Source organism: Halichoerus grypus, chromosome 10, assembly GCF_964656455.1.
Source record: "Halichoerus grypus chromosome 10, mHalGry1.hap1.1, whole genome shotgun sequence".
Lineage (NCBI taxonomy): Eukaryota > Metazoa > Chordata > Mammalia > Carnivora > Phocidae > Halichoerus > Halichoerus grypus.
The window spans coordinates 23,309,578-23,337,257 of record NC_135721.1 but is presented as its reverse complement, the minus strand read 5'-3'; the positions used below and the strand labels follow the sequence as shown (position 1 = coordinate 23,337,257).

The following is a 27,680-nucleotide window of genomic DNA, read 5'->3' as shown; positions in this document are numbered from 1 at the left end:
CCCCACCAAACTTACACCTTTTAACAGCCTGAAAAAGCCATTTCTGTCTTCCACAAATAGTTTTTTTTTCTAAATTGTATTTATAAAAATATAACAGTTATCCTTTTCTTTTTCTTTAGTCCTAGGCAACTGACTGACCTTTAGTCTTTTTTTTCCCCCCCTCCTGATTTTTGAAACACAAAGCATTCTTGTTTTCCAAAGAAATTGAGAGTCTGCGCCTAATATTTATCATCATTACCTGTGGCCATTAGGACATAAGATACAAGATGCCAGTTGCATCCTCAGACAGTCACAGTGGGGGTCATTTCACTATTCTTCAGGTGGGCTTTAGTTACAGAATTTCTGAATTGAAGTCAATATAAATCATATTCGTTAGGTCTAAACCAAGGGAAGGAGGAGGAGAGGGAAGTGGCGGGTAGGGGTGAGAAGCGGGTAGCAATTTCCACTGATAGCAATAGGTCAGTACTTACAAATTGGCAGTTCTCAGTTCAGAAGCCCTGGCTTTACACTGAAACCTCATAGATATATGGTTGGTGAGATTACCAAGCAGATTCTGGGAGCCTGATTTGATATCCCAAACCAAAACACAAAGGCCCACAGCAGCCTAGCAGACAAAGTAAATGAGTGAAGTGGGCCAAGAGCAAGACGATAAATGGCTACTGACCCTCATCCTCAGTGGTGGGACTCTAGGGCATGGTGGGGACTGTAGAGAAGGAGAGCACATGGCCATCTGGGGGTTAGCAGATACACCACACCAGTCGATTATTGTCACCAAAAACCAGGTCCCTTGCCAGATCTTCCTTTTTTTTTCCCCAGAGCAGCTAGAAATGCAGATTTTCATGTGATTGATGTTTCCTGACTTTTAAACGTTGACTACTAATCTCAATTTAAAAGACATTGCTGACCAAGACATGGGCCAAAGGAAAGCCCACCTATGGACAGTGGTCCCTGAGGGTTGATGATTAGCATGCTTGTTCATACTCCCTTCTTCTCCAGATCTGACTATTGTTTTGCAATTTAGATCTCACTTGAAATTTAGGGCTTTTTTTCTCTGTCTAATTGTAATAGCTAAAGAAGCCTAAAGAAAGCTCAATTTACACTATAAATTCAGTGATTTCACTAGGTTTCTTTTTTTTTAACTTAATGATTTCTATGAATATAATTATGCTTAAAAGTTCTATCCAAAGTCTCAGAGTGCAATTGGTATATCTTTAAATAAAGTGATTATTCTTATCAAATACTATTGAAAATGATACTATGGAAAGCCATTAGAGAACATTCAAGTTCACCAATATAAATAGTCAAATTGGTAAACTTCATATATAAGATTTTGATAGCATAAAATTGTTCAAATATTTTCACATTAAAAACAAAATAAAAAGACAAAAGAACAAATGAAAGCTATTTCTTTTAGCAAATAGAATAGACAAAGGGTTAATAGCCTTGTTTTTTTTTTAATTTTTTAATTTTTATTTTTTTAGTATTTTATTTTATTTTATTTTATTATGTTATATTAATCACCATACATTATATCATTAGTTTTTGATGTAGTGTTCCATGATTCATTGTTTGCGTATAACACCCAGTGCTCCATGCAATACGTGCCCTCCTTGATACCCATCACCGGGCTAGCCCATCCCCCCATCCCCCTCCCCTCTAAAAACCTCAGTTTGTTTCTCAGAGTCCATAGTCTCTCATGGTTCATCTCCCCCACCGATTTCCCCCCTTTCATTTCTCCCTTCCTACTATCTTCTTCTTCTTCTTTTTTTTTTAACATATAATGTATTATTTGTTTCAGAGGTACAGGTCTGTGATTCAACAGTCTTACACAATTCACAGAGCTCACCATAGCGCATACCCTCCCCAATGTCTATCACCCAGCCACCCCATCCCTCCCACCCCCACCACTCCAGCAAGCCTCAGTTTGTTTCCTGAGATTAAGAATTCCTCATATCAGTGAGATCATATGATACGTGTCTTTCTCTGATTGACTTATTTCGCTCAGCATAATACCCTCCAGTTCCATCCACGTCGTTGCAAATGGCAAGATCTCATTCCTTTTGATGGCTGTATAATATTCCATTGTATATATATACCACATCTTCTTTATCCATTCATCTGTCGATGGACATCTTGGCTCTTTCCATAGTTTGACTATTGTGGACATTGCTGCTATAAACATCGGGGTACACGTACCCCTTCGGATCCCTACATTTGTATCTTTGGGGTAAATACCCAGTAGTGTAATTGCTGGATCGTATGGTAGCTCTATTTTCAACTTTTTGAGGAACCTCCATACTGTTTTCCAGAGTAATAGCCTTGTTTTTTTAAAGAGTTCTTACAAATCAGTGAGGAAAAGTAACCCTGCTATAGATGGCTGAACAAAAGCAATGAACAGGCAGTTCACAAAAGAGAAGGAATAACTAATTGAAGAACATATGGGGAGATGACTCAACCTCACTAGTAATTAAAGAAATGCAAATTGAAACAACAAATATTATCATTCCCAACGCAGCCAAGAGTGCAATGAAACAGGTACTTCTATGCATTACTGATAGACAAAGTAGAAAGCCTTGGTTGGTAAGCAGTTAGTTAATAGAAATCAAGAGTTCAGTTCTCGGGGCGCCTGGGTGGCTCAGTCCTTAAGCGTCTGCCTTCGGCTCAGGTCATGAACCCAGGGTCCTGGGATCGAGCCCCGCATCGGGCTCCCCGCTCAGCAGGAAGCCTGCTTCTCCCTCTCCCACTCCCCCTGCTTGTGTTCCCTCTCTCGCTGTCTTTCTCTCTGTCAAATAAATAAAATCTTTAAAAAAAAAAAAAAAAGAGTTCAGTTCTCTTAAGCAAATATTGAGCTCCTTCTCTGTACTAGGAATTGGTGTATGCAGATGACAAGGGCCCACACTTACTCTCAATGAGTGAGCATGACCTGTGCAAGAGACATGCACAGATAACTCCATCATTAGGAGGCAAATGGCAAAGGCATCCAGAGCATGTAGCAAAGGCAGGAGTAAGACCATAGCCCAGCCTGGAGGGTTTGGAAGGATTATTTGAAGAAATAATACTAAGATGATTCTTTTTTTTTTTTTAAGTGTTCAATAAACACGTGTTTAATGAGGGATTGAATGATGAATAATTATAACTAACACTTATAAGTGCATACTATGCTCCAGGCGCCGTGTTGGCGCTTTCTCATTGACATCTCACTAGAGTCCCGGTAGAGGTAGCTTGTATTACCTCATTTAACATAAAAGCGAACTAAAACTTAGGAAGGTCAAGTTATTTGCTCAGGTTCACAGAGTTGGGAAACGGTCAAGCTTGTGTTTGAACCCATGTCTGTCTGATTCCGAAACCCATGCCCTCCACCATGATCCATCATCAGGAAACAAGGTTAAATGGTCATAATCTGGGCGCCTGGGTGGCTCAGTCGTTAAGCGTCTGCCTTCGGCTCAGGTCATGATCTCAGGGTCCTGGGATCGAGCCCCACATCGGGCTCCCTGCTCAGCAGGAAGCCTGCTTCTCCCTCTCCCTCACTTGTATTCCCTCTCTCGCTGTGTCTCTCTCTGTCAAATAAATAAATAAAATCTTTAAAAAAAAAAAAAAATGGTCATAATCTGCTCCCTGATCAGCCTCGCCCATCACCTCTGCCTGGAAGCCTCGGTGGCATTACAAGATACCTTAGATTAGGTCATCTCAAATAACAGTGCTGACTCAGATCAAGATGAGCTTTCTCCACCACTTTGGCCACTATTCTTTGGACTCTTGGAAAGCTCATTTTTAGGCTGATCATAGAGCCAATGTTTGGCCCCAATCCCTTCAGATTCTTCAGTCTTTATCAATCTAGCGAGATGCCCCAGCATAGATCATAGCTGATCCCATTGATTGTGGTTTTAGAGCATGGCTGCAAAAATCTTTAAAACTCCATCCATTGAGAGGTGGATCTATGTGCCCTCCCCCTTGAATTGGAGTAGGTTTATGACTACATTGACCAGATTGCAGGAAGACGTGCTGCCAAGTGATTTCTAAGACTAGATCATAAAAGGCCGCCTAGCTTCTACTGTTTCACTAGAACATTCATTCTTGGAGCCCCTGTGCCAATATGTAAGCAGTCCAAACACCTGCAAGCCACCCTGCTGTGAGGGCTCCTGGTCTACACAGAGAGTTAAATGTGGACGTTCTGGTGAGCAGTTTCAGAATGAGACCCATCTGTGAGTCACCCCAGCCCAGGGCCTAGACAAGCCTCTAGACTTGTTGAATCTTCCCATCTGAGGCTCCAGACACTATGAGGCAGAGATAAGGCAGCCACACTATGCCCTGCACAACTTCCTTCCCCACAGAATGCAGAAGCATGGTATAATGGTGGTTGTTTTATCTTACCAAGTTTTGTGGCAACAGGTCACAGGAACACTGTCTATGTAGGCTAGCCCAGCTGTGTGGCAGAAGGCTAAGGACTCAGGAGTCACAGAGAACTGGGTTTGAATTCTAGGTGAGGCCATCTTCCAGACTAGGCAAGTTATTTCTCTTCTTTGAGCTTTATTGGTCCCATTAGAAAAGTAGTAATAACGATAGTATTTCAGTCCAGGGGCTATTACAAGGTTAAGTGAGATGATGCGTGGAGATCTTCATAGATGGTGCCTAGGACATAGCAGGCATTCATGATCCTGAGATGATTCTTAAAGGGTGATGAGAATTTGGCTGGATAAAGAAGGGCAATGCGAAGGGAGAAGAGAAGGGAAGGAGATCTCTGCAAAGGTCGAGCATGGGCAAGAGTATAGTGTCTGCAAGAAGGTTGGAACTCCTGCAGCATTGAGTGTGATAGGAGGCTGCAGAGAGAGCCTCACCCACCCATGCTTTGGTAGCATGAATTTCATCCCAGAAGCAGCCCAAGGCAGAGAGGCAAGAAAAAACACAATCAGATGTGTATTTTTTAAAATCCTACATAAAAGTCACTGTGGTTTATTTTTCTAATTTAAAAAGTAACAGATGAAAGCAAACAACCCAATTAAGAATTGGACAAAGGACTTGAATAGACATTTCTCCAAAGAAGATTTACAAATGGCCAATAAGTACAAGAAAAGATGCTGAACATCACTAGTCATTAGGGAAATGCAAATCAAAACCACAATGAGATACCACTTTATACCGATTAGGATGGCTATTATTTAAAGAAGAAAAGAAAATAACAAATATTGGTGAGCATGTAGAGAAATTGGAGTCCTCGTACAATGCTGGTGGGAATGTGGCCACTGCGGTAAACAATTAGGCGGTTCTACCAAAGGTTAAACCTAGAATTCCCATATGACCCAGCAATTCCCCCAAAGAACTAAAAGCAGGGATTCCAACAGATACTTGTACACCCATGTTCATGGTGACATTATTCACAATAGCCAAAAGGTAGAAAAACCCAAATGTCCATCAGCCAATGAATGGATAAAGAAAATGTGGTCTATCCATACAATAGAATACTATTCAACCTTAACAAGGAATGAAATTCTGACACATACTACAACATATATGAACCTTGAAGAAATTATATTCAATGAAATAAGCCAATCACAAAAGGACACATGTATGATTCCACTTCCGTGAGGTACCTAGAGTAGTCAAGTTCATAGAGACAGAAAGAAGTTACCAAGGGCTGGGGGAAAGTGGTAACTCGGAGCTTCTGTTTGAAACGCTGAGAAAGTTCTTGGTTGGATGGTAATAATAGTGGCACAACATTGTGAGTATACTTAATGCCACCAAACTGTACATTTAAAAATGGTTAAAATGGGGGGGGACGCCCAGGAATGCCTGGGTGGCTCAGTTCGTTAAGCATCTGTCTTTGGCTCAGGTGGTAATCCCGGTGCCCTGGGATGGGGAGCCTGATTCTCCCTCTCCTTCTGCCCCTCACCCTGTTCATGCTCTCTCTCTCTCTGATAAATTTTTTAAAAAATTTTTAAATGGAGGGTTCCTGGGTTCAGTCAGTTGAACGTCCAACTCTTGGTTTCCACTCAGGTCACGATCTCAAGGTCGTGGGATCAAGCTCCACGTCAGGCTTTGCACTCGGTGGGGAGTCTACTGGGATTCTCTCTCTCCTTCTCCCTTTGCCTCTCCCCCTGCTCGTGCTCTCTCACTTTCTCAAATAAATAAATCTTTTAAAAAATGGTTAAAATGGTAAATTCTATGTTATGTATATTTTACAATAAAAAATACCAAAAAAATAATAGGTGTTTTGGAAAATTCAAAAAAGTACAAAGAAAAATATTCTACCACCTGGGCTTACCCACTTAACCTTTTGGTGAATACCCTCAAGTATTTTCTTTTTTCATATACATACTCATATACTTACTATTTTACTGTATTGGGGTCACACTATCCTTGCTGTTTTGGCCTTGCATTTTCCATCTAGTGATAGACCGTGAACATCCTCAGTATTTCTACAGCACGGAGGTTAAGGAGGTAAGCCCTGGAGACAGACCCCCAGGTTTGTGTCCTGGTCCCGTTGCTTACTCAGCTGCCAGCTTGTTTCCTTCTCTGTGCAAAGGACATGGATAACAAAAGTACCGAGCACGTAGGTTGTTAAGGGTTACTTTGGTTCCTAAATATGTATTTAGTGCCCGGCACTAAATAAAGAAAGCTATGGTTTATTATTGCTAATGGTAGTTAATAATCCTCACCTGTTCTACAAGACAGGATTTTTTTTTTAGTAGCTTCCTGAAGTACTTTATCACGTAGCTACACCATACATTACTTAACGAATCTCCTATGTCCAACATTTACCATTTCTAAATATTGGCTCACATAAACAATGCTAAGCGATTTTGCCAAGAAGTCTGGATATATAACTCTGTTTTTTAAAGCAGACCTGTAGAAAGGCAATTGTGAACGTGCACAATTTAAGATTTTTATTCCTGTTGGTCGACTACCCCTCCAGAAAGACTGTGATATGCTGAGGAGCAAGAGAACAACTTTATCTTTAATGGCAAAAAAATGGAAACAACCTAACTGTCTAAACTAAAGAAATAGTTTAAATGTGATGTCCACTTATTGGACTATCATACAAGTATTATAATAAATATATTTGCAAAGCCTACTTAAAAGCATAGAAAATGCCTATGATACAGTGTTAAGTGAAAGAGCAAGGAAAAATTATATTTAATAGGATTATCAATTTTAAAAATCATATGCATATGGAGGAACAAAAAAACAAGTAAAATAGAAAGTTTGTATAGTAAGACTCTAGATAAATTGTTTTCTCTTATTTTTTTTCTAAATTGCATTTAATGAACATACACAATGTTTATAATGAAAGAAAGTAATTTCACTGGGAAAGTATGATTTGTCCCTATATTTGAAGCTATTATTGAAATTTAGCTTCACATTGCAAGTAGATCTTTAAATAAGCCTCCATAGTAATGAAGCCCATATTTCAATTTTCTGGCTGAAAATTTTTCAGATACAAAGTCACCTTCTTGACCTTATCTATATATTCAAAGACTGTGGTGCTTGGAGATTTTTACTGTATGGTACTGGAATCAGCAGCAAGATCGGCAGATGTTATTTCCCAAAGGAAATTAATCTAACAGGACTCTGGAAGATACAGCTGCTTCTCTGTCACCCAAACAGAGCCCAGCTGCTTTCGTGAGGGCTGTAATCCAGGGAAAGGCCCTAAATGTTCAGTCATCTGCATGGATCTCCCAGCCTCTGGGCCACTTAGTCTGCACCACGTTGAGCTGATAGGCAAGTTAATTGATCTCTCTGAGCCTCCGTTTCCTCATCTAAGAAGTGGATATAATGCTCATATACCTACTTACTAGGTTGTTGTGAGATCAAGTGCAATAAATCTTACAAGATGTTAACTCAGTGCCTGGGACATGTTAGGCACGCATTAAATGTTAGCCATCATTATCCTTACCATCCTACATCTATATTCGCTCACTGTTTTTAAAGATAACAGTGAAGCCTAGGGAGATGTGATTTGTTGTAGTTTAATGGGAAGAGCCATGGATTTGGAGTCAGATGACCCAGATCGTAATAGTGGTTGAAGCACTTACTCATTTAGTGGCCTAGGGCACAACACTTAATCCTTAGAGTAGTAGTGCTGTCCAAGAGAAATATAATAGGAGCCAAAAATGTAATTTTGGATTTTCTAGAAAACACATTACAAAAAGCATGATTTTACTAAAAATAGATATTTTCTTTAACCCAATATACCCAATATTATCCAACATGTAATCAATATAAAATTATTGATGAAATATTGTATATTCTTTTCCTGTATTAAATCCAGGATGCATTTTATGCTGACGGTACATTTCAACTTGGAAGCTACATATTCATCTGAAATATTTTATCTGTATCTCCTAAACTTCATAGTTGAAAAATCAGATTGACATACCCAAGTTGTTCAAACATATTTTTCCAATAACCAAATCAACTGTCAGTTTTCAAATGTGGATTAATCAAAATTAAATAAAATGAAGAATTCAGTTCCTCAGCTGCATGAGCCACATTTTGAGGACCGGCGGTCAGGCTTAGCTAGCGGCTGGCATATGAGACATAGCTCCAATTGGAGATGACAGATTACTTCTCCTCCCAAAGTCACTCAGCTAATGGGAGGTGGCTCAGGGACCAGAATTCGGCCAATAGAATTTCCATATATGGACATTTGAAATTGGAACACTACTCATCTCGAGCCTTTCCATTTTATTAACTGTGACTCGCAGTAAGAAATATACTTTATACAAAAACGTGTGTTTGTATGTGTGTTTATGTATATATGTGTGTGCATGTGTGTATGTGTGTGTGTCTGTATGTGTGTGTATGTGTGTCTGTGTGCGTATGTGTGTATCTGTGTGTGTACATATATCAACAGCCATTATTTCCCAAAGGAAAATTATAATGTGGATCTTTTAAAATTCCACTCTACTTTTTCCTCCTCCTGATTTCCTCCTCTTTCTCCTTCTCCTCCTCTTTATTTAATGCTGGTCATGACCCACTAAAGTGATTTCATGGCCCACTAATGGGTTATAAACCACAATTTGAGAAACACTGATCTTAAGAGTCTAAATTTCCAGGCATCTTAAAAATTGATTTGTTTTTTTTTTTACTTTTTTAATTGTTATGTTAATCACCATACAGTACATCATTAGTTTTTGATGTAGTGTTCCATGATTCATTGTTTGTGCATAACACCCAGTGCTCTGTGCAGAACGTGCCCTCTTTAATACCCATCACCAGGGTAACCCATCCTCCCACCGCCCCCCTCGATTTGTTTTGTGTTGTAAATGATTATCCTTCTATAGCCACCAATCAGTTCAAAGGGAACAATGTTCTCCCCAATATAAATAAGAAGAATGACACCCGTCTAGATAAGATACAAGGAAACAGATGACTTATCTGCTTTCTCGTTCCTTGATCCATTCAGCAAATACTCATTGCAGAAGCACTGTCGCTGTCGCTGGGTTAGGCACTAACAGCTGGCCCGACACAGCCAAGATCCCTGCTCACAGAGTCAGCTGCATGGCTCCCGAAGCCCTTGCTACAGGGGCTTAGCCAAAGAAAGATCTTGGATGCTTTGTTTTATTTTTCCCGTAAGAAGACCAGAGACAAGCCATGGTGCAGATGTCCAGCAACCCCATTAGTGACTCAACTCCCTTTCCATTCGACATGCTCTTGCTTGTCATTTTATGGTCACGAGACTGCTGCCACCCGTCCAGGTCTTCTGTCTGTGTTCCAGGCAAGAAAAAGAAAGAAGCGTTGGGGGAGGGGGGATGTCTCAAAATTCTCCAGCACATAGGGTTGCCAGATAAAACACAGGATGTCCAGTTAAATGTTTCAGAGAAACAACAAATAATGTTTTCAGTCTCAGCATGACCCATGCGGTATTTGAGACATATTTGTACTGAAAACATTATTCACTATTTATTAATACTATTCACATTTAACAGGGTGTCTTGTATCTTTATTTGCTAAGTCTGGCAACCCTCTGAGCACACTTCTGCTTACAGTTCACTGGCCAGACTGTGTCACAAGGCCACTCCTATCTGTCAAGAAGGCTGGTGAAATCTAGTCATTTTTGAACTTCCAGTCTCAATAAAAGAGAAAGGCAAGTGAGAAGGAAGTTGGTCAGAGAGTTGAGTTGAGTGAGCCCACCTACGGCATCTGCTACAGGTCAGGTCCCCTCTGGACTTCCTTGTAGACCGTAGTAGGAAATTTGGATTTTAATTCATGGTCGGTGGGAAGCTATTGGCGAGTTTTGAACAAGAGAGACTAAGTCTATTTAAGAAGATGGCTTTGGCTATGTGTGCAGAATGGAAGGGGGGAAGGTAAGCAAGAAGTGGGAAGACCAGTTGGAAGAAACCCAGCTTGTTCTAGAACCTTTGAGAACTCCGCCTAGCCATCCTGCCATGCCCCTCCTGCCTCAGACAGGTCCCTCGCTTTCCTACATGTGCGTTCCCTCTTCTGAAAAACGAAGATTTGGACGGGGTGTTCTCTTGGTGCTTAATGCAGCATGCCCAGAGTGGCATGCAGGTGACATGCTGGCCTTCTCTTGCTTTTCGGCCGCGTAGCTTGGTTGTCAACGTTGGCCCACGTTTTGTACTCCTTCAACAGAGGAGTGTCTGAGAGCCATGGTACATGGAACATCAGAACTTAAGATCATGAAGCTAAGATCCTGTGAGACTCCCACAAGGAAATGGGTAAAAAATTGCTTTTTAAATTTTTAATTTAAAAAATAATCAATGAAATGCATAGAAAAGGTAATCCACTACCTCTTAGCAAAAATTTTAAAAAGTAACATGGACAATTTTTATACCCTGACATCTGAGACTTAAAGCAAAAGTTGAATAATCTGATTCCAGAGCTAAGAACCAATGTGGATAGGGGAAAACCTGATTTCATGCTTCTCTCCCTCCAAAGTGGATTTTGTTATGACAATGGCACTTTGGTCCCCTAACTGCCTCCCTTTCCTACCCCGCCTGCAGCAGATAATTTTCTCTCTCCTTCCTCCTGCTTCTCATTGAATTAAATCAATTGTTTAGTTTTCATTTGGCTTCTCCTTTCTCCCTCTCATCAGATCAAGTGCTTTTCTATTTTCCTTGAGGATTACCAAAATGAGCTCTTAGGGAAAAAAAGGTTTCTCAGCACTTTAGCTTCTGTTCCTTCTATTTATTTGCTTTGCATTTTATTATCTTTTTTTGCTGACACCCCAGGACACACACGCAGTATGTAGAGATTATTGGCTTTTTCCCTTTCTCCTAAATGAAACCTGTTGGTTAAAAAAAAAATGTGTGTCCCCCAGAAAGATTTATTCTTTTTAAGAGGGCCAGAGATCTAATAAGGGATCTGTATAAGCATGCACACATACACACAGATATACGCCCTTATATAGCTATTTATATACACGCACACACAAATCTACGCATACTTACTATACACACACACAAGCATGAATTCTTTTTGCCTTAATAAACTTGGACCTGAGAGGGAGTTTGCAGAACTCCACCAAACACGCAAGCGTACTGCGACTTTAGGCTACAACTGAACTCATAGTGTTAAGATTAATAATACTGTCAGGGAAAATCAACTCCCCCTACCTCCCTTCCCTCCCTTAATGAGCACACTTGGTTTTTCTCATCATTTGATCTCAAAAACTGATACCATTTCTCTTCAGAGTGCTTTGCAATGAAGGGGCAGTAAAGCAATACATTTAAGTGCTGGTGGTGGATCATCACAGCAAAGATGGTCAAAGTGCCCAGGGCTAGGTCCTACCACAGCCCAGCAGCCCTCTCTGGAGCCCAGGCATACCCCTTCCCCCTACTGGATTGAGTGTCCTCCCCTGCAAGGTGAAAGGTGGTGCTTGATGACCCTCAAGAGCTCTAGGTCTTTGAAGTTCTGAATTCCTAAGTTAACCCACCATTAGGCCAAGCACCCCAGTGGGGATAATCCCACCTATTCCTTCCTCTAAATTTCAAAATTCTGCGCTAAAACCTGAAACCTGAGTTGAGGGTAGGGTAGCAGAATTTGAATTTGAAAAATAAACAATAAGGGAACTCTTAATGTAGTACCAGTGTGCTTTGGCTACTTTGTAAGATTACATGAGCAGAGGAGACCTTCACATACTGCCCGGCCACTGGGAACCACCATAGGCCACCATAGGCCCCCACGAGTGATTTCCAAAGGAGAACTCATCTGTCTGGGTCCCAACAGCCCACGCCTTGGTCTTTGACCTCTGCGCATAGTTAGATGATAGGCTTGAGACCATCTGCTTGGCCTAGTCCTCAGAGTTGTCATAGTACAAAGAAAGGAAAGTGAGGTCTGGGGCAACAGGGTGTCTCGCCAAAAACATCATGGACAGGTGGGGACTGGAGCTTCCATTGGAAAGGGAGTCTGAGAACCTTGCTTCCAATTCCAGACCCACCACTGATTTGCAGTGTGACCTTGGGCAAGTCCTTCACTTCTTTGCTTCTTGGTTTTCTCCCCAGTACAGCCAGGGGGTAACCTTTGTGACCACCACATTTGTCTCTAGCTCTGACATTCTAAAGCTGGATGTGGAATGTAGCGCTTTTAAATCTGATCAGGTAGAGAGACCTACACGGTAACTCAGGAACCTCTCCAGAAGCAGGATTCTGCCACGAGGAGCTCTGTTCTTGATGAGATGACAGTTTAAAGTCAGACAAACCCAAGAAGACTTAAGATTTAAGAGATGCTTGAGATACAGATAGATCATTCGCCTTCTACACTACCTTCTTTTCTTTTTTCATTTTTTCCCCCTTTCTTTCTACAAACGGTCTCTAAAGCAAAAATACATTGGAGGCGGGTTTCTGAGCACATTCCATGGTACGTTATACACAACAGCAAAAGAGCTCTGTACCCAAAGGAATTTGGGTAATCTTAATTTTATGTTCTACTCTTAAAGAGTCATGACTCTTTGGCATAGTAAGGTTCTAAGAAGCCCTGCAATGAAAGAGCCTGTTTCCTTTTGTTTGACCAGTAACCTTCCAACCTACTTGATCCCAGAGCTTTCCCATGATACCTGTCAGCCCCCTGTGGGGCTGGTATTCTGTGGCATGTACTCTGGGGACAGCACAGCATTATCCCCTGATACCGCATCTAGTGGCCTGTGTCTGTATGAGGCCTGCGTGGGTCATATTGTACACCTTCTATCCGTATTCCAGCCCATTTAACTTCTGTTGCTCCTTAGGTCCCATCTAATATGAACGGCATCATGATCAATCAAATGAGTGATAGCTTGTAATAATGATTTAACAGTTTAATTGCAACATGGACAATTAGCCAATGGTGGCAGAATGCTGTGTGATTTATTGAGACAGAAGTCTGTCCATCTACACATCTGTTTACTGATGTTCTTATTCAAAGAATATGATTAAGAGGCTTCTGGTTCAGGATGGTGGGTTACACACACGCTTGTCTCCTTCTGTCCTGAAATACCACTCAAGCGATGATCAAGGAAGGGATAAATTCTGACTAGCAAACAGAACCGGAGGAAAACCATGAACGATTTTAAGAGCACAAGGCTGGTGATGTAGGAACTGAAGCAGTCATAGCTGAAAAGATGCAGGGAGAGTTTAGCACAGAGGAGGGAGCCCATCTGCTGGGAGGCACCACAGCCGAGTAGTGATAAGGGATGCTCCGGAAGGATGGAACAGAGTAAAATTCCTCTGGAGTATGGTTCCCCATGTGTCTCCACCCCCTTTCAACCCCAGTTTTCCAGACTAAAGGTAGCAGGATATTTAACTGCAGGGGAAAGGAAAAGGGAGTTCATCTCTAAAAGTTCAGGTGCTAAGACTGCTAGCAGCAGTGTTCATGCCCAGAGTGGTGTGTCCATCCTGCTGTCATTGGGGAGTGGGCACCAGCAAAGTGGCATGGCCCTGACACCTGCCATCAGGCAGTTCTGACAGAGAGAGCAAGCACCATCTATGTGCGCTGAAGTCCCTATCAGCATTCCTTGTCTCTCCTGTTTAAATATAAGGTGCTGATCCAGGATCACCCAGCCTATGAATGGCCCAGCAGCATGAAAAAGAAATATTGGGGCACCTGGGTGGCTCAGTCGGTTAAGCATCCGGCTCTTGGTTTTGGCTTAGGTTGTAATCTCAGAATCCTGGGATCAAGCCCCGTGTCAGGCTCTGCGCTCAGTGTGGAGTCTGCTTGGGATTCTCTCTCCCTCTCCCTCTGCCCCTCCCCACACAAACACACTCTCTCTTTCAAAAATAGGTAAGTAAATCTTTTTAAAAAGAAGAAAAAAAAAGAAATATCAACATAAAAAAATGGATCCCAGAGAAAACAAGGATAAATTAGGTAACAGAGGTTAATTTGAAAGATAAAGGTCTTCAGAAAAATTTTAGGCTGAGCAGAGGGGAGAATGAAGGCATCAGAGAAATAATAAAACAAATTTACTAGAGATGAAAGAGGAGTATGTTTTCTGAGTGAAAGAACCCACCAAATGCCAGGAAGAACTTTTATAAAGATCTGTACCTAGATACATTGTATTGAAATTTTAGCAACTCAGTGTTAAAAAAAAAAAGATCTTGAGGGGCACCTGGGTGGCTCAGTTGATTAAGCATCTGGCTCTTGATATCATCTCAGGTCTTTATCTCACGGTGGTGAGTTCAAGCCTCACACTGGGCTCCACACTGGGCGTGGAGCCTATGGTAAAAAAAAAATCCTGAAAGCCTCCAAGAATAGCAATAAAGCTAGCCTCAGACTCCTCCTCAGTCACACAGATGCTAGACAACACTGAAGCAAGACCTTCAAACTTCTGAAGCAAAATTTCTAATCTAGAGACTATAGCCAGAAAAGCTGTCAACCAAGTGTGAAGACAAAATAAAAATATTTCAGATATTCAAAGATTCACGATGAGTTTCCCCTGAGGAAGTTTCCTAAGGATGGTGGGACTGATGGAAGAATCCCAGTGAAAATAAATTCCAGAATAATGCTCTGCAGGAAGCCCAGAAAGCAGCTGGTCCAAATTAAAACAGGAAATCAGTGTCTTTGAGAAGAAGGGAGAGATTTTTCAAGGAATATATAAAGGTGTTGGTGATATGGTGTAAAAGACAGATGGAAAATAAATAGAAAAAAGAAAGAAAGAAGGCAGATATAAAATAAAAGAGAACAGCAACTAGAAATTTTCAGAAAGACAAACTGCACAAGAAAGTCTGGGCTCAAACATGAGGCAAATTAAGACAGAGAAAGAGAGAATATTCATTTGATCCTGATGCTAGAAACATTCTTCATGAAGTAGAAATGTGTTGTTTGGTCCTATGGAGAAGATCACAAATATAACCCTTCTTCACTGCACTAGAAAAATACACAGTCATCAGTATATAAGCTCTACTTACTGATTGTCAAAGTTTAGCATCAACTTGTAAACTAAACACAAGACTTAATCACTCTTAGGCAATGTTGACAATGTGAGGAAAAGCCCAGCTGACCTGGGAGGTGCACGCGGGCAAGGAAGGTGCGGAGAAGGACAGAAGGACTAACAGCCATCTTCTAGTGAGGAGAGCCAGGAAATAGTGTATAAAGCTGACGGAACAAATAATACATTTGCCATGGAAATTTAAAAAGGCAAATAGTAAAAAGAAAAACAGGATTTAAAAAATCAAGAATTAGAAGAAGGGGTAGAGTACCATTTTTTTAACTGTCCCATGGATGTAAGGAGGCTAAAGTTGTTGCCTCAACAAGTAACAAGATGATCGCCATATTTAGAATCCTGAAGGCGGCCACCAAAAGAACTTAGAAATCTTAAAAATGTTTCTGGGACTTGGAGAGAGGAGCAGGATTGGGGGATAGCTTTAAAAAATTATCACGTGCCCTCCTTAATACTGCATGGAGCACTGGGTGTTACAGGAAAACAATGGATCGTGGATCACCACATCAAAAACCAATGATGTATTGTATGGTGACTAACATAACATAATAAAATTTAAAAAAATTATTATTACGTACAGTTCTGGACTGTCTGACTTCTGGCCATGTGCATATATTACTTTGACTTTTTGAAGTCATTGAGTACCTGCCCTGTGGCAGGCATTGTGTTAAATACCAGATACTCAGAGGTGGTACCAGCCTTGTAGCAGAAGCGCCTACAGAAACAGATGATGTGAGTTTAGGAGCCCTTCCTTGGGATGTGTTTGTGGAAATTGGAAGAGAGGAAGCAGGGCAGGGAATCACAGTTCACAGTGTATTTGGCCAACCGATTGAGACTGTTGGTATAGAGCCGCCACAGAGGTGACTTAGGACAAGCCTTTAGGACTTGGGGCTTGGAGACTTGACATGGTTCCTTTAGAATGATAATATTCTAGGCAGGCAGATAGAATTACCGACAGTTTGGAGCTGGGAGGGTCCTTGGAGAGATCTATCCAACCCTTTCATTTTACAGACAAAGGAGGCTTGGTCATGGCAGACCTAGTCTTCCTGACTCAGTCCTTCTGATTGCAAGTTTAGTAAGAGCTAAAAGGAGCTTCCCATTGAGACACCCCTGGAAGCACAAAATCAACATCTATCACGGACCTACGGAAGCTAGGCACTGTACTGGCCACGTCACGCATGTTATCTAACTTAATCTTTACAACAGCCATGTGAGATAGGCTAGACACATATTACAGTCGAGCAAACTAAGGTTTAAAGAGTTTAAATCATTTGTCTGAAGCTTAGAACTAGACAGACAGAGAGCCTGGATATGAATGAGCCTGACTCCAAGGTTCACGCCCCTTGGTTTCTGGCCCATAATTTGCCCCCTGCTGACTGAGATAAGAGTTACACATCCCTATAGTGGTGACCAACATAAAAAATAATGGCCATTCCATATTTAATCATTGAACATATCAACATGATCCACTAATAAGGGAAACATGATCCTGGAACTGTCTAAGCAAGGCTCTTTGATCTGCTTCTGCACTCCCCCATGGCCCAGCCTGGGGGAGGGTCTGTGAGCTGCCAGGCCATCCTTCTTGATTAGAAGGGACCCCAGGAGCCTCTGAGTAGCCCCAAGCTATTCTGAGCAAAATAAACAGGAAACGGAAAAGAGGGAGGGGAGACAGAAATGCTCACTGACTTTAAAAGATTTATACTGACAGTATCCCAAGGAGCTTATGAAATGTATTTTTTCCTTTTTTTTTTTTTTTTTTGGAGAGAGGAAAGCTCCTGATGAAGAGATAGCTCTCAACTAGAGTTTCATTGACAGTGAAAATACTTTAAGCTCAGGTTTTTATTGCTAGTCCGGTTGCACAAAACAAAATTCATATAAACATCATCTCACATATTAGAACTGGAAAAATAATCCATCTTCCAGTCAACTTTGAAAGAGTCCCATTATTGAGCTACTGAATTACAAGGACAGAGTTTACATGTGTTCCTACCCCCAGGAGGGAGGAAGAGTGGTGCAGGGAGAGCCCTAAGCCTAGCACCTGATTCAGCTTGATTTTCTCCCGCTGGGAACTTGAGTTTCCCCTGGGGGATGTGTGTGCACACATGCACATAATCCTGAGAAGAAGGAGAACATTTCCTTTCTCTTGCCCACATTCCTTCCCTCATAGCTCAAAAACTGGGTTTCAGTATGACATTCCACCAACTTGAAAACATCAGAGTAGGGTCTCAGACCAGGGTCCAGTTGCTGCTCCCTTACATGTGACAGGCTGGCTCCATCCTAACCCCAGACCATGCCCCAAAGCTTCTGGAGCAAGACTATGCTGCCCAGAGATGCTTCCAGGACTCTCACCTGCTCTGGACAGACACACACTCATCTGGTATTGGAAACCCCAGGTGATCCCAGAGTCCGTCCCCAACATGGCACTTTTGCTTACAACAGTAACAATCTAAACACATCCCATTGGCATTTAGCCACAGCCTTTCCTCGTGTGACTGGTGCTATAGGACGAGGTCGGGTCAGTATTGACCCCCACCTTTCCCCCACCATGCCAGATTCATCTTCCTGAAGCATCACTCTGATGACCTCACTCTCCTCCTCAAAAACCTTTTCCAAAAATAAAGTTGAATACCTTCAGCCAGGAATTAAAAGTCCTGTATGGTTTGCTCCCACCCCCACTGCCCTAGCCTTCCTTATGCCCCAGCCTTGTCTTCAGCTGCCTCTCTGCAACCCAGTGCCACTACGCACTTCCTACCTTTATGCCTTTTCTCCTCTTCCCTCATCTCCCACACGGCCGGTTCTGCCAATATCTTTGTCTTTCTCTCCCTGTAAGACCTAGCTCAGAGGTCATCTTCTTTATGGCTCTTCCCAACTGAACCCAATGTCTGCTTCCCAGAGCCTCTGAAAGTGCTTCACCTGTGTCTTATGACTTGATAACCTCTACTTTTGATGGCAGTTATTACAATGACCTCATCCCCCTTGTGGACCTCGAGTTCCAGAACTGTGTTCTGGTTTCTGTCTCTGTCCCCAGAGCAGAGTCAGTGCTTGGATGTTTGCTCAACACTGGCATCCAGGAAATGAAATCTGAGGGCAAGAAAGAGTGAGGAAGGGAGCTAGTGAACAAATGGATTTGGTCCAGCACCCAACTGCCTGTATTTTTCTCTTCTTCACCCTCTGAGTGCCTGAGCCCTACAGCTTGACCACAATGCACACTGATCGTATTTTAGGATAAGGGATACAGTGGGATAATGAGAAATATGCAAGGGAAGGAGCCCTGGTTAGAAGTCCAGACACCTGGACTCTGGTCTGGAATTTCAAATCAAGATGTTGGACAAGTCATTTCCCCATTCTGACCTGCAGTCTGCTTCTCTAGAAAAGCCAGCACATCATATTAGATGATCTTTAAGTCCTTTCTAATTCTGAGTTTTTGATTCTAGTCCCTTTCTTCTACCTCTGTGCCCATGACGAGAATATCTCCCCCATTGTAAAACAGGGTCATAATATAGATTATTTACTGAGGTTTGTCGAGCCCTTTTCACTGGTCTATCTGCCATGCTGAAACATTCCAGCAATCACAGAGCATTCAGCTTCTAGTGCTGACCCCAGGTCCCCAGTCCTGCTCAGAAACAGTCTTGTGCTGACCTCATCCTGATTGTAACTGGAAGTCACATTTCTCTACTTCCAGAATTTTGCAAATCTCTAGTTCCTGACATAATACCTTCTCCTTGAAGAATGCTTCTGTTAGGGATCCCTTCTTTTCATCTGCATCATTCTCTACCCCTGACTGCTAGTTCATTTACCTACATGGTCAATTGGGTTGTCTGTAGAAGGAGACCAGTTTGAAGCGCTCAGGAGTGATTTCAGAAGGCTGAGCACTCATTAGCTGGTTCACACCGGAGGGACTGGGGATCTTGCAATAGGCTTCCAATGCATCAAATGGTCCAAAACTTCAGGGCAGAAGTGTGGCAAGTAAAATTAATGCATCAGAAGGCATGCCCACAACAATAAAATGGCGCTGTGCTCTTATGCTAACAGTAAGCCCATGAATACAGGTTTCTTATAGATCACTTGGCCCGTGCTACTGGAATTAGGCTTGGCTTGCCCCCGAGGGAAACTCTGCCGCACGCCGGCACCAGGGGGATTTGTAGGGCTTTCCTTATGGAGACCAGTTACAAATTCACATGACTCATAGACTCAAGAGCTGAAATGGATCTTAAGAGATTATTGAGTTCAGCCAACCCTTCTCACCCTGTTTTATAAACAAGGAAACCAAAATCTGAGAAAGTTAATGCTTTGCGCAAGATCACTCAGCTAGTAACCAAAGGATCAGCGATCAGGAGCCGTGAACGTGTGCCCCAAATGCTGCCTCTCCAAGCCACCCACCTCTCAAGGGAAATCTTGAACTGGTCCGAACTATTTGAGATTGTAGAGCCAACCCATACATTCCAGGGAAACTCTGAGTCAGCCATAAATTGAGTGCCAAGTTGGCTTGAATGTGCTATGGGGAACTTGGGTCAGCTTTTATTGGAACTGTGACCTGTCGGGAGGCCTGAGAAGCCCCAGAGTGTGGCCTGGCTCATGGGGCATGGAAACACCGTACATGGATGTTGCCAAGATGCCACTGCTGTCCTTGCTCCACTCTTGGCACATTTACGGAGGCGGTGACTGCCAAGGCCGTCCCTGCAGACCAGGATGTAAATCCAGCAGAATGTCTTAGCACCTAGGTTACTCTTTGGGGATTAGGTTAATACCCCCTCTTTTTCTCCAGTTTCCTGTGAGACTCCATTAGTTGTGCCTATTATAGGCTCGCAAAGAATCTGTAGCTATCTTCTCTGCTTTAACTTAGAAGACAGTTGAAGTCAAATAACTGATTATTTAATAGGGTCCTTCCTCCCTGCACAAAACTGGGTAAAGAACTCTCCATGCTTATCTCAAGTGATCCTTATAACCACCCTGTGAAGTAGGCATTTTCATTCCCATTTTACAGATGAAGAACCTGAGACTCGAGGACATAGATCTAGTTAATAGGGGAGCTAAGGTGAGAACCTTAGTCTGCCTGACTCTAAAGTCCAAGTCCTGAATTACCTCTTGCTTCAGGCTTTGCTTTTCACAGAGATAATCTAAGAAAGGGGGAGGAGGGCTGGGTGTATGTGAAGAAGGTGAGAAAGGCCTCCAGCATTTGCTGACTTTGGTGCCATTGGTCTCTATATCCTGCTGTGGAGATGCTGCTGGTCCTCCTGTCTGGCCACACCTGCAGAGTCACCCTCTCTGTCTCTTGCCAGGCTCCTTCCTCCTCCTCAACACCTCCGCGAACTCCAAGCACACCATCCTGAGCCCATGGATGAGGAGCAGCAGTGAACACTGTAGGCTGGCTGTGTCCGTGCACAGGCATCTGCAGCCTTCTGGGAGGTATGTCGCCCAGCTGCTGCCCCACAACGAGCCTGGAAGAGAGATCCTCCTGGTACCCACTCCGGGAAAGCATGGGTAAGTCCTTCCCCATGTTCAAAACTGATTCTATGAAAGGCCATTTGGCTTTTGGCTGCAAATTTCCAGAGTCTGTGACATCTACTTAAAACTCACAATCGTCCTTTAATGGGTAGGGTCCAGATTGAGCCATTACTGCTAATATTCCCAAGGTAGTGTCTCGGGCACTGATCTGTGGGGCCCTCTGGCCGCCCAGGCTGGTGGTCCTTCCAGAGGCCAGAAGACCAGCTGGCAGAGTGGGCCTTTAATGAGTGGGTGTTAAAGATGTTTATTTCCCAAAGTACAGACGGAGCCAAGAAGAAAACAGCCAAGGGGAGTGTTAAAAGGCCAAAATGAAAGTAATTTAATATGCTGGAAACTGGGTTTTACCTTCCATGGCAGGAAGGGAAAGAACTGTTGTAACCACCCAAGCAGTCCTGCAGGAGTGCGGGACCTCAGAGCAGAGAATTGGTCAGGGATGCCACAGTGGTATCAATTCAGTGGAGATTGGGACAAGCTTTGTTCCAGAAGCTCTAAGGCTTACAGAGTCCTGAAGTCACACCAGATGCCCATGTCAGTGAGCTCAAGCTTCTAGGAGATACCCACTTGCTTACTCAGTGATCCACTGAGCCTCTAGAAGTAGTGACATTGGGAAGCAAACCTGAACCAGGGTATCTCTGTGCATACCTATTTTCCTTATTCCATAAGAATAAATACCATCATAAGACCCCAGTTTTGGGTTGCCTGGGTGGCTCGGTCGTTAAGCGTCTGCCTTCAGCTCAGGTCATGATCCCAGGATCAAGTCCTGCACAGGCTTCCTGCTCAGCGGGAGCCTGCTTCTCCCTCTCCCACTTCCCCTGCTTGTGTTCTGTCTCTCACTGTCTCTCTCTCTGTCAAATAAATAAATAAAGTCTTTAAAAAAACAGTTTTGAGGAGCCCCCGATCTGAATATTTATTGTAATCAACAAGAGTGAGAGATATTTCTTTGTGATATGTTTACAGAAGAAAGACCTCAAATTTCTATCTAAGCTTAGACTTAGCTTCCCTCTAAGAAGATACCTTTCCAAAGAGTCCCATCTGAACAGTGATGTTACCCATCCTTCACCTCCATGGTGTGCTGGGTGAGGAGGGGAGAGCACCTGTCTACTGCTCTTCCAACAAAGCTCTGTGGCCTCCTTAGTAAGTTCTTGAAGGTCTCTACCCTACTCTCCTACCACTGACCCACCTGTATGTAGTTATGCTTCAAAGAATACAAGCTGCTACCGTCCCAGCAGGAATGAAGCCTTGGCTTCAAGAAGGATGCTGTCCCAGTACCTAAACTCCTCTTCATCTTCTTGCCTCTGAAATGCCTCCTTGGGCTCTGTGGGAGGGTCCCAGCACCAAGTGCCTCTTGCTCAGTCCACCAGAAGTTAGGAATGTTGGGCGTCTGTTTTGGATGAGCTGTCCTCTGGGCCAAACTTCCCTCCAGCATGGCCTTCCTTTCTCGTGAGAAGGCCAGATGGTAAGGCCTCCCACCCGCGTGCAGGGCGGGTGTTGGCCTCGGCCACAGCATCATCCAGCAGGCGTCTGCCCAGCCTCATGAGCTGTTTATTCTGACTTCTGCCATCAGCACCGAGCCCGGCAGAGACCAGACGGTGCTGCTCGGGGTTCCCGAGACTTCACACCGTCAGTCTGTTCAAGTGTGTGGTTGGGGGCTGGACCTATTGATGTCATAGGCAGAAGTGGAGTTCAGAGTCTCCCTGAAATACAGGCTGAGAAGGTACATGCGTGTGAAGGAAGGGCGCCAGAGGGATTTCAGCACCTCCTGAGCAGCAGAGCCTGGTCCCCTGGATAGCATGGGCGGGAGACCAGAGCCCATCTGTACGACGAGCCATGGGGGCTTGCAGAGATGTTTCACCTCTTATCTTCCCATGCTTGCAACTACTCTGTGAGTTCCCATTTAACAGACGAGAAAACTGAGGCAGGGAGTGGAAATAGGACATGATAGGGCCCAAAGTAGACTCCAAGTATCCCCTTTCCTCATTCCTGCACTTTCCAGGAAACACGTAGCCTCTCAGCAGGAACTCAGGGCGAAAGGGGGTGGGTTCAGGAAAGAGGACGTGGACGGTGACAGAATCCTGCAACAAGAGATGACCTAGATTCTTTGGTGCGTCCAGACAGATGAGCACAGGGGGCGTGTGCCCTTCACAGAGAGTGAGAATAAGGAGAGGAAGGCCGCACGGTGCAGGCAGGCCGTGATCCCCCCCTGAGGCCGCCATTGCTATCAGTCTGCAGGTCCACCCTCCTGGCCATTGCATCACACTCCCGAGGTGACTCTTCCATCACCAGAGTTGGCCTGCCCCCTCGAGAGTGGGAGTTGAGGCAGGAGACGGGAAGCAGGTGTGCTGGGGCAAGGCCCCTGACTTAGCTCTGCCTGGGGCCGCGTCTACAGGGGCTCAGCCTCAGTCTGGGCTCCATGCATCTGCGGGCAGGCATGCTCTCACCCAGCCCTGGCAGAGCCCTCTTGGAGCTTGAGGATGAGCAGGAGTGAGTCCAAACCGAAACTAAAGCTGCTGGAGCCAACCTCTCCACCTCTAACCAAATCGATGGAGTGAGGGTGGAAGGTGGCAGCTGAAGGGGCAGGCCAGAGACTGCCCTGCCACCCGGAGGCACTCCGCGGCCCGAGCCATCTTGGCAGGCCGCAGGGCACGGGCACTTGTCCAGTACCTCGCAGGGCTCCCGGCATTTGTGTCGAGCTGGATCGGGGTTGCTCAGCCTCAGCACTGTTGACATCTGAGACCAGAGAATTCTTTTTGTGGGCACCGTCCTGGGCCTGGCTCCCCAGCTTCCCAGGCCTCTACCCACTCGACGCCAGGAGCACCTTCCCTGGTTACGGCAACCAAAATATCTCCAGACATTGCCAGATGTCCCCTGCGGGTCAAAATTGCCCCCACTGAGAACCACTGAAATAGCTAGAGCATTTTGGAGCTGGGAGGAACCCTGAGATTTACCTGGTTCAACCTTGTCAATTCACGGGGGTGGGGACTGGGGCCCCAAATGGGGAGGGGACTTGCCCCATGTCACATGATGAATGTCAGTGTTGGTCGACAAGTGTCTTGAGCCCTATATTCATGTTTATGCGCCAACCGGTGTACTAGGTCCTGGGTTACAAAGATGTATAAGGCCCAGTGATAGTGACTACTGCTAACAGTTATTAACACTTCCCAGATGCGATAACCAGTCAACACTGTGCCCTTTATGTGCATTTTCTTATGTCATACTCGACAACACAGTGAAGCAGGTACTGTTACTATCTTCCATTTCACAGATGAGGAAATGCGGTGAGGTCAAATAACCTTCTCCGAGGCCACCGGCTAGACGGGTCACGGGGGGTCTGAACCCAGCCAGCCTGACTTCAGACTATTTTTGCCCGTTGCTAGAAGAGCTCAGTTAGGCCATGGTGGTGCGGCAGAAAAATTAGCATGCTGGGAGTCAAAGCCCGGAATTTAGGAGCCGGTGTACCATTCAGTAGTCAGTTCGGGGAACGACGATTCACTGGGTACTTCCTATATGTTGGGGACCGTCCAGGTGCCAGAGATACAAAAGGCCAGCCTTTGATGGTCCTTAGGAGGATGTTCCATGAATGAGCTCTAGGACTTCAGGGGAATCCCACCCCCTAGCAAGCCTCAGTTTCCCCATCTGTGAAATGGGGATGAAGAGGCCAGCTTTGCTCTTGTTGTGCTGTGGAGTCAAGGTGATACAAGACATAAAGGGCTTTGCACACGAAGCAGGATGCAAACGTGATAGGCCACTATTTAATAGCCTACCCTGCTCTGTTCTGCTCAGAATTGGGCATCAAAAAGGACTGAGACTCATCTGCTCTCCGATTATGGGGGCAGTGCCAGTCTCCTTTGGTTTTGAGATCCGGGGCAGTTTGACTCCCTGAAACTCACTCCCTTTAAGATCAGAGATGACCCAGGAACACAGTGCTCCGAGTGGCGAGGGGGACAGAGTTAAATCCTGGTGGTGATGACAGTGAGGATAAAAACACAGAACATGGTGCTTTGGGGACTGCCGTTTGCAAACCAACATTCAGCGTTTGAGGTAACACGGGAGGAAGCTGTCATAACACAGTTGGCTGGGGAGAGCTTGACTCATACGCGTGGGCTGAGGAAGGACAAGCCTGAGGCCACTGAGTTCCCCGGAAACCGAGTCGTGAGCACAAGGGGCCACACTGGGGGAGCAGCAGCCTTCCTGGAGATAAGGGAGGCAGGGGAAGGCAGTCGGGGAGCCCCAGCAGCTGCTCCCTTCCTTGTCGCCTGGAAAACAACCACGTACGTGAGGTCTCGTGAATCACGGGGCATGAGCGCCCGCGTCTGCCAAAGGCGGCCTGGCTTTGGCCGGGGTCCCCCAGGGGACACACAGTGATGAGTGCCCGGTCTGCTCATCTGCTCCTCTGTCCTGCCAGCATGGCCACAGGAGCAAGGAAGCAGAGAAATGCTCTGTCCAACAGCCCAGCCCTGCTGGCCCCAGAATCCAGCAGGCCTAGGACATCTTAACTAGAAGTCAGAGGTTACAAAGTCCCCATGCATTGAATGAATATGATAATCCCTCTCTAAAGTGGTGAGCTGTGAAATGGCATAGGGAAAATGGTTTGCACCGTGCTGGCTATGGTAGGCGCTTAACACATGCTAGATGCTTCGATAGATGCTTTTTAGCGCATCCGATCCATGGACCGGGCGCCTCCCATGTGATAGGTGTTGGGAATACGCAGCTGAAGATGGCACAGGCACGGCTTTCAAGGAGCATCCGGTCCAGTAAGGAAGACTCAGCACGTGCTTGTGCAGATGGCTTTAAATGGGGGCCCAGAGAGATTGGGAAGCTGAGCTGAGCTCCCGCGCTGCCCTGCCTTTCTGCGGAGAGCTGATTTCAAAGAAAGAGCAAGCCGCAGCCATTGGCGGTGTGAAATCGGCGCCCTCCTGGACTCAGGACCACAAGCTTAGGGGCTGGGGGGGGGGGGGGGAGTTGGGGGCTGCAGGAGCGCCTCCATGCCTCCTTCCCGGACACCCACAAGTCTCCCTTCCTCTCCAAGTACACAGCTTTCTCCGGCAGCCCCCGGTGACTGGGGACTTGATTATGTGTGACCAGAACTACACAGTGTGTGGAGAGAAGAATTGGGCCCTGAGGGGATAGAAGTTGCCAATCATTTGAATTACTAATACTTGAAAAGATGTTTTAAACCTAAAGGATTCAGTGAGACTTGGGCTTGAGCCAGGAGAAGCTTGTCGGGGCCGTTGCACGGCACAAACAAGGTTCATTCCAGGAGGTGGCAGAGAAATAAGGTTCCCCCCAGCACAGAGCTTCCCCTTTTTGCAGGATCTTAACCCCTACTCCCAGAGGAGGCGTGAGTTCCTTCTCCTCTGTCAATGTCCTGATGGGGGAAGAAGCCAAGGCCCAGAGGCATGGCGTGATATGATGGACAAAGGGCATGCTGCTGGCCAAGCCAGGACTCAGGCCCGTGTCCGCCCTCCAGAGCGCACCCTCCTGCCTCTCTCCTGGCTGAACAGCTGCATCAAGAAACCCTCAAACTCACTGCCCTTGGCTTAAAATCTGCAGCCACTCTCCCCAGGTGAAGAAAAACCCATGTCTGTGCTGGGTACCCACACGGCTGCCACATTAACTTAAACCCATCCGTTCTGACCAAAGATCCCAGCTTTCAAAACTCAGAACCATCCTAATGGGAGACCTGCCAAAGTGATTTAATCCAAAGCAGTATTGACTCGGGGACTCGGAGGCGCCGTGTCAGTCCCTGCTCCCCTGCTCATTTGTAGCTCCTCCCGGCCTCAGTTTCTCACGTTCCAAAGCGGAGATTCCAGCTGTAATCTGTCCCCTTCCTCATCCTGCAAGGGCAGCCACCTCACCTCAGGGGACTACTCAGGACTGGGGTAGCAGGAAACGATTTTCGGCAGAGTCCCCAGTCTGGCTCACAGGCCGGTTACCCCCTCCTGACACAGAGAACTTCTGCTGCCAACGTACAGAACCCCGAATTGTCCTGTAAATAGACTGGCTGGTCTCAGCAGGCTGAGCGAGGTTTAGGCTCCGGGCAGGGCAACATGGAAAGATGCCCCTAGACATTCGCTTCTGAAAAGGTGCCCGACTGCCAAGCTGTTGGCCCAGGGCAGTGGGCAGGTCTGGCCAGTGCGGGGCAAGCAGGGGCCCGTGGTATTCAGCGGGCTCCAGCCAGAGTTCTCCTCGCATCCTGCCTGCATGATAAACGGGATCAGGAATAAAAAAGGTGATCATTTATTGAAATTTGATGCCCTCGAGTGGCAGTGTCACAATGATTTAATTTCAGGCCCAGCATTTTCTCACTTTCAGAGTCATTCAGAGTGTCGGCTTTTCTCTTTTTCCCCTTGGTCTGAATAACACACTAATAAATATACAATAAGGGCTTTAATGTCTGGGTGATTTACACTAAAAAGAGAGAGCCATTCAGAGGTTTTAAAGATAATTTTTAAAAGCCTTAAAATTCACACCCGGGCTTGTCAGGGGCCTATTTCCAGGGCACCTGGTCCCGGGAACAGTCATGCAGGTTGGAGTGCTCTGAGCCCAGGGCAGTCAGGAGACTTGGGTGTTAAGTGTGCTTGGAGGTAGCTCCCACCCACGGTGTGAGTTTAGGCAAGTCTCTGAATCTCTACAAGCCTCCACTTTCCTATCTGTAAAATGGTAATAATGGGCACGCCTCACGAGGTTGTCCTGAGAATTAAATTAGATCACAGGCAGAGCAGGTGCTAATAATGCTTCGTCCCTGCTCCTGGCTGCCCCTCGCAGGGGCCCAGCACCGGCCTTCATCCAGGCTGCTCTGGGCTATGTG

At 45.1% G+C, this 27,680-nt stretch overlaps 1 protein-coding gene across 1 annotated transcript in view; it reads left to right on the top strand.

Annotated features, from left to right (window-relative positions):
- Window positions 1-27,680, top strand: part of ALK (ALK receptor tyrosine kinase) — a 676,339-nt gene that overhangs the window by 331,794 nt on the left and 316,865 nt on the right. Inside the window, exon 4 of the mRNA XM_078056142.1 lies at window positions 20,647-20,848. Within this exon, the coding sequence (XP_077912268.1) occupies window positions 20,647-20,848 (202 nt within the window). The remainder of the gene's footprint in view (window positions 1-20,646; window positions 20,849-27,680) is intronic.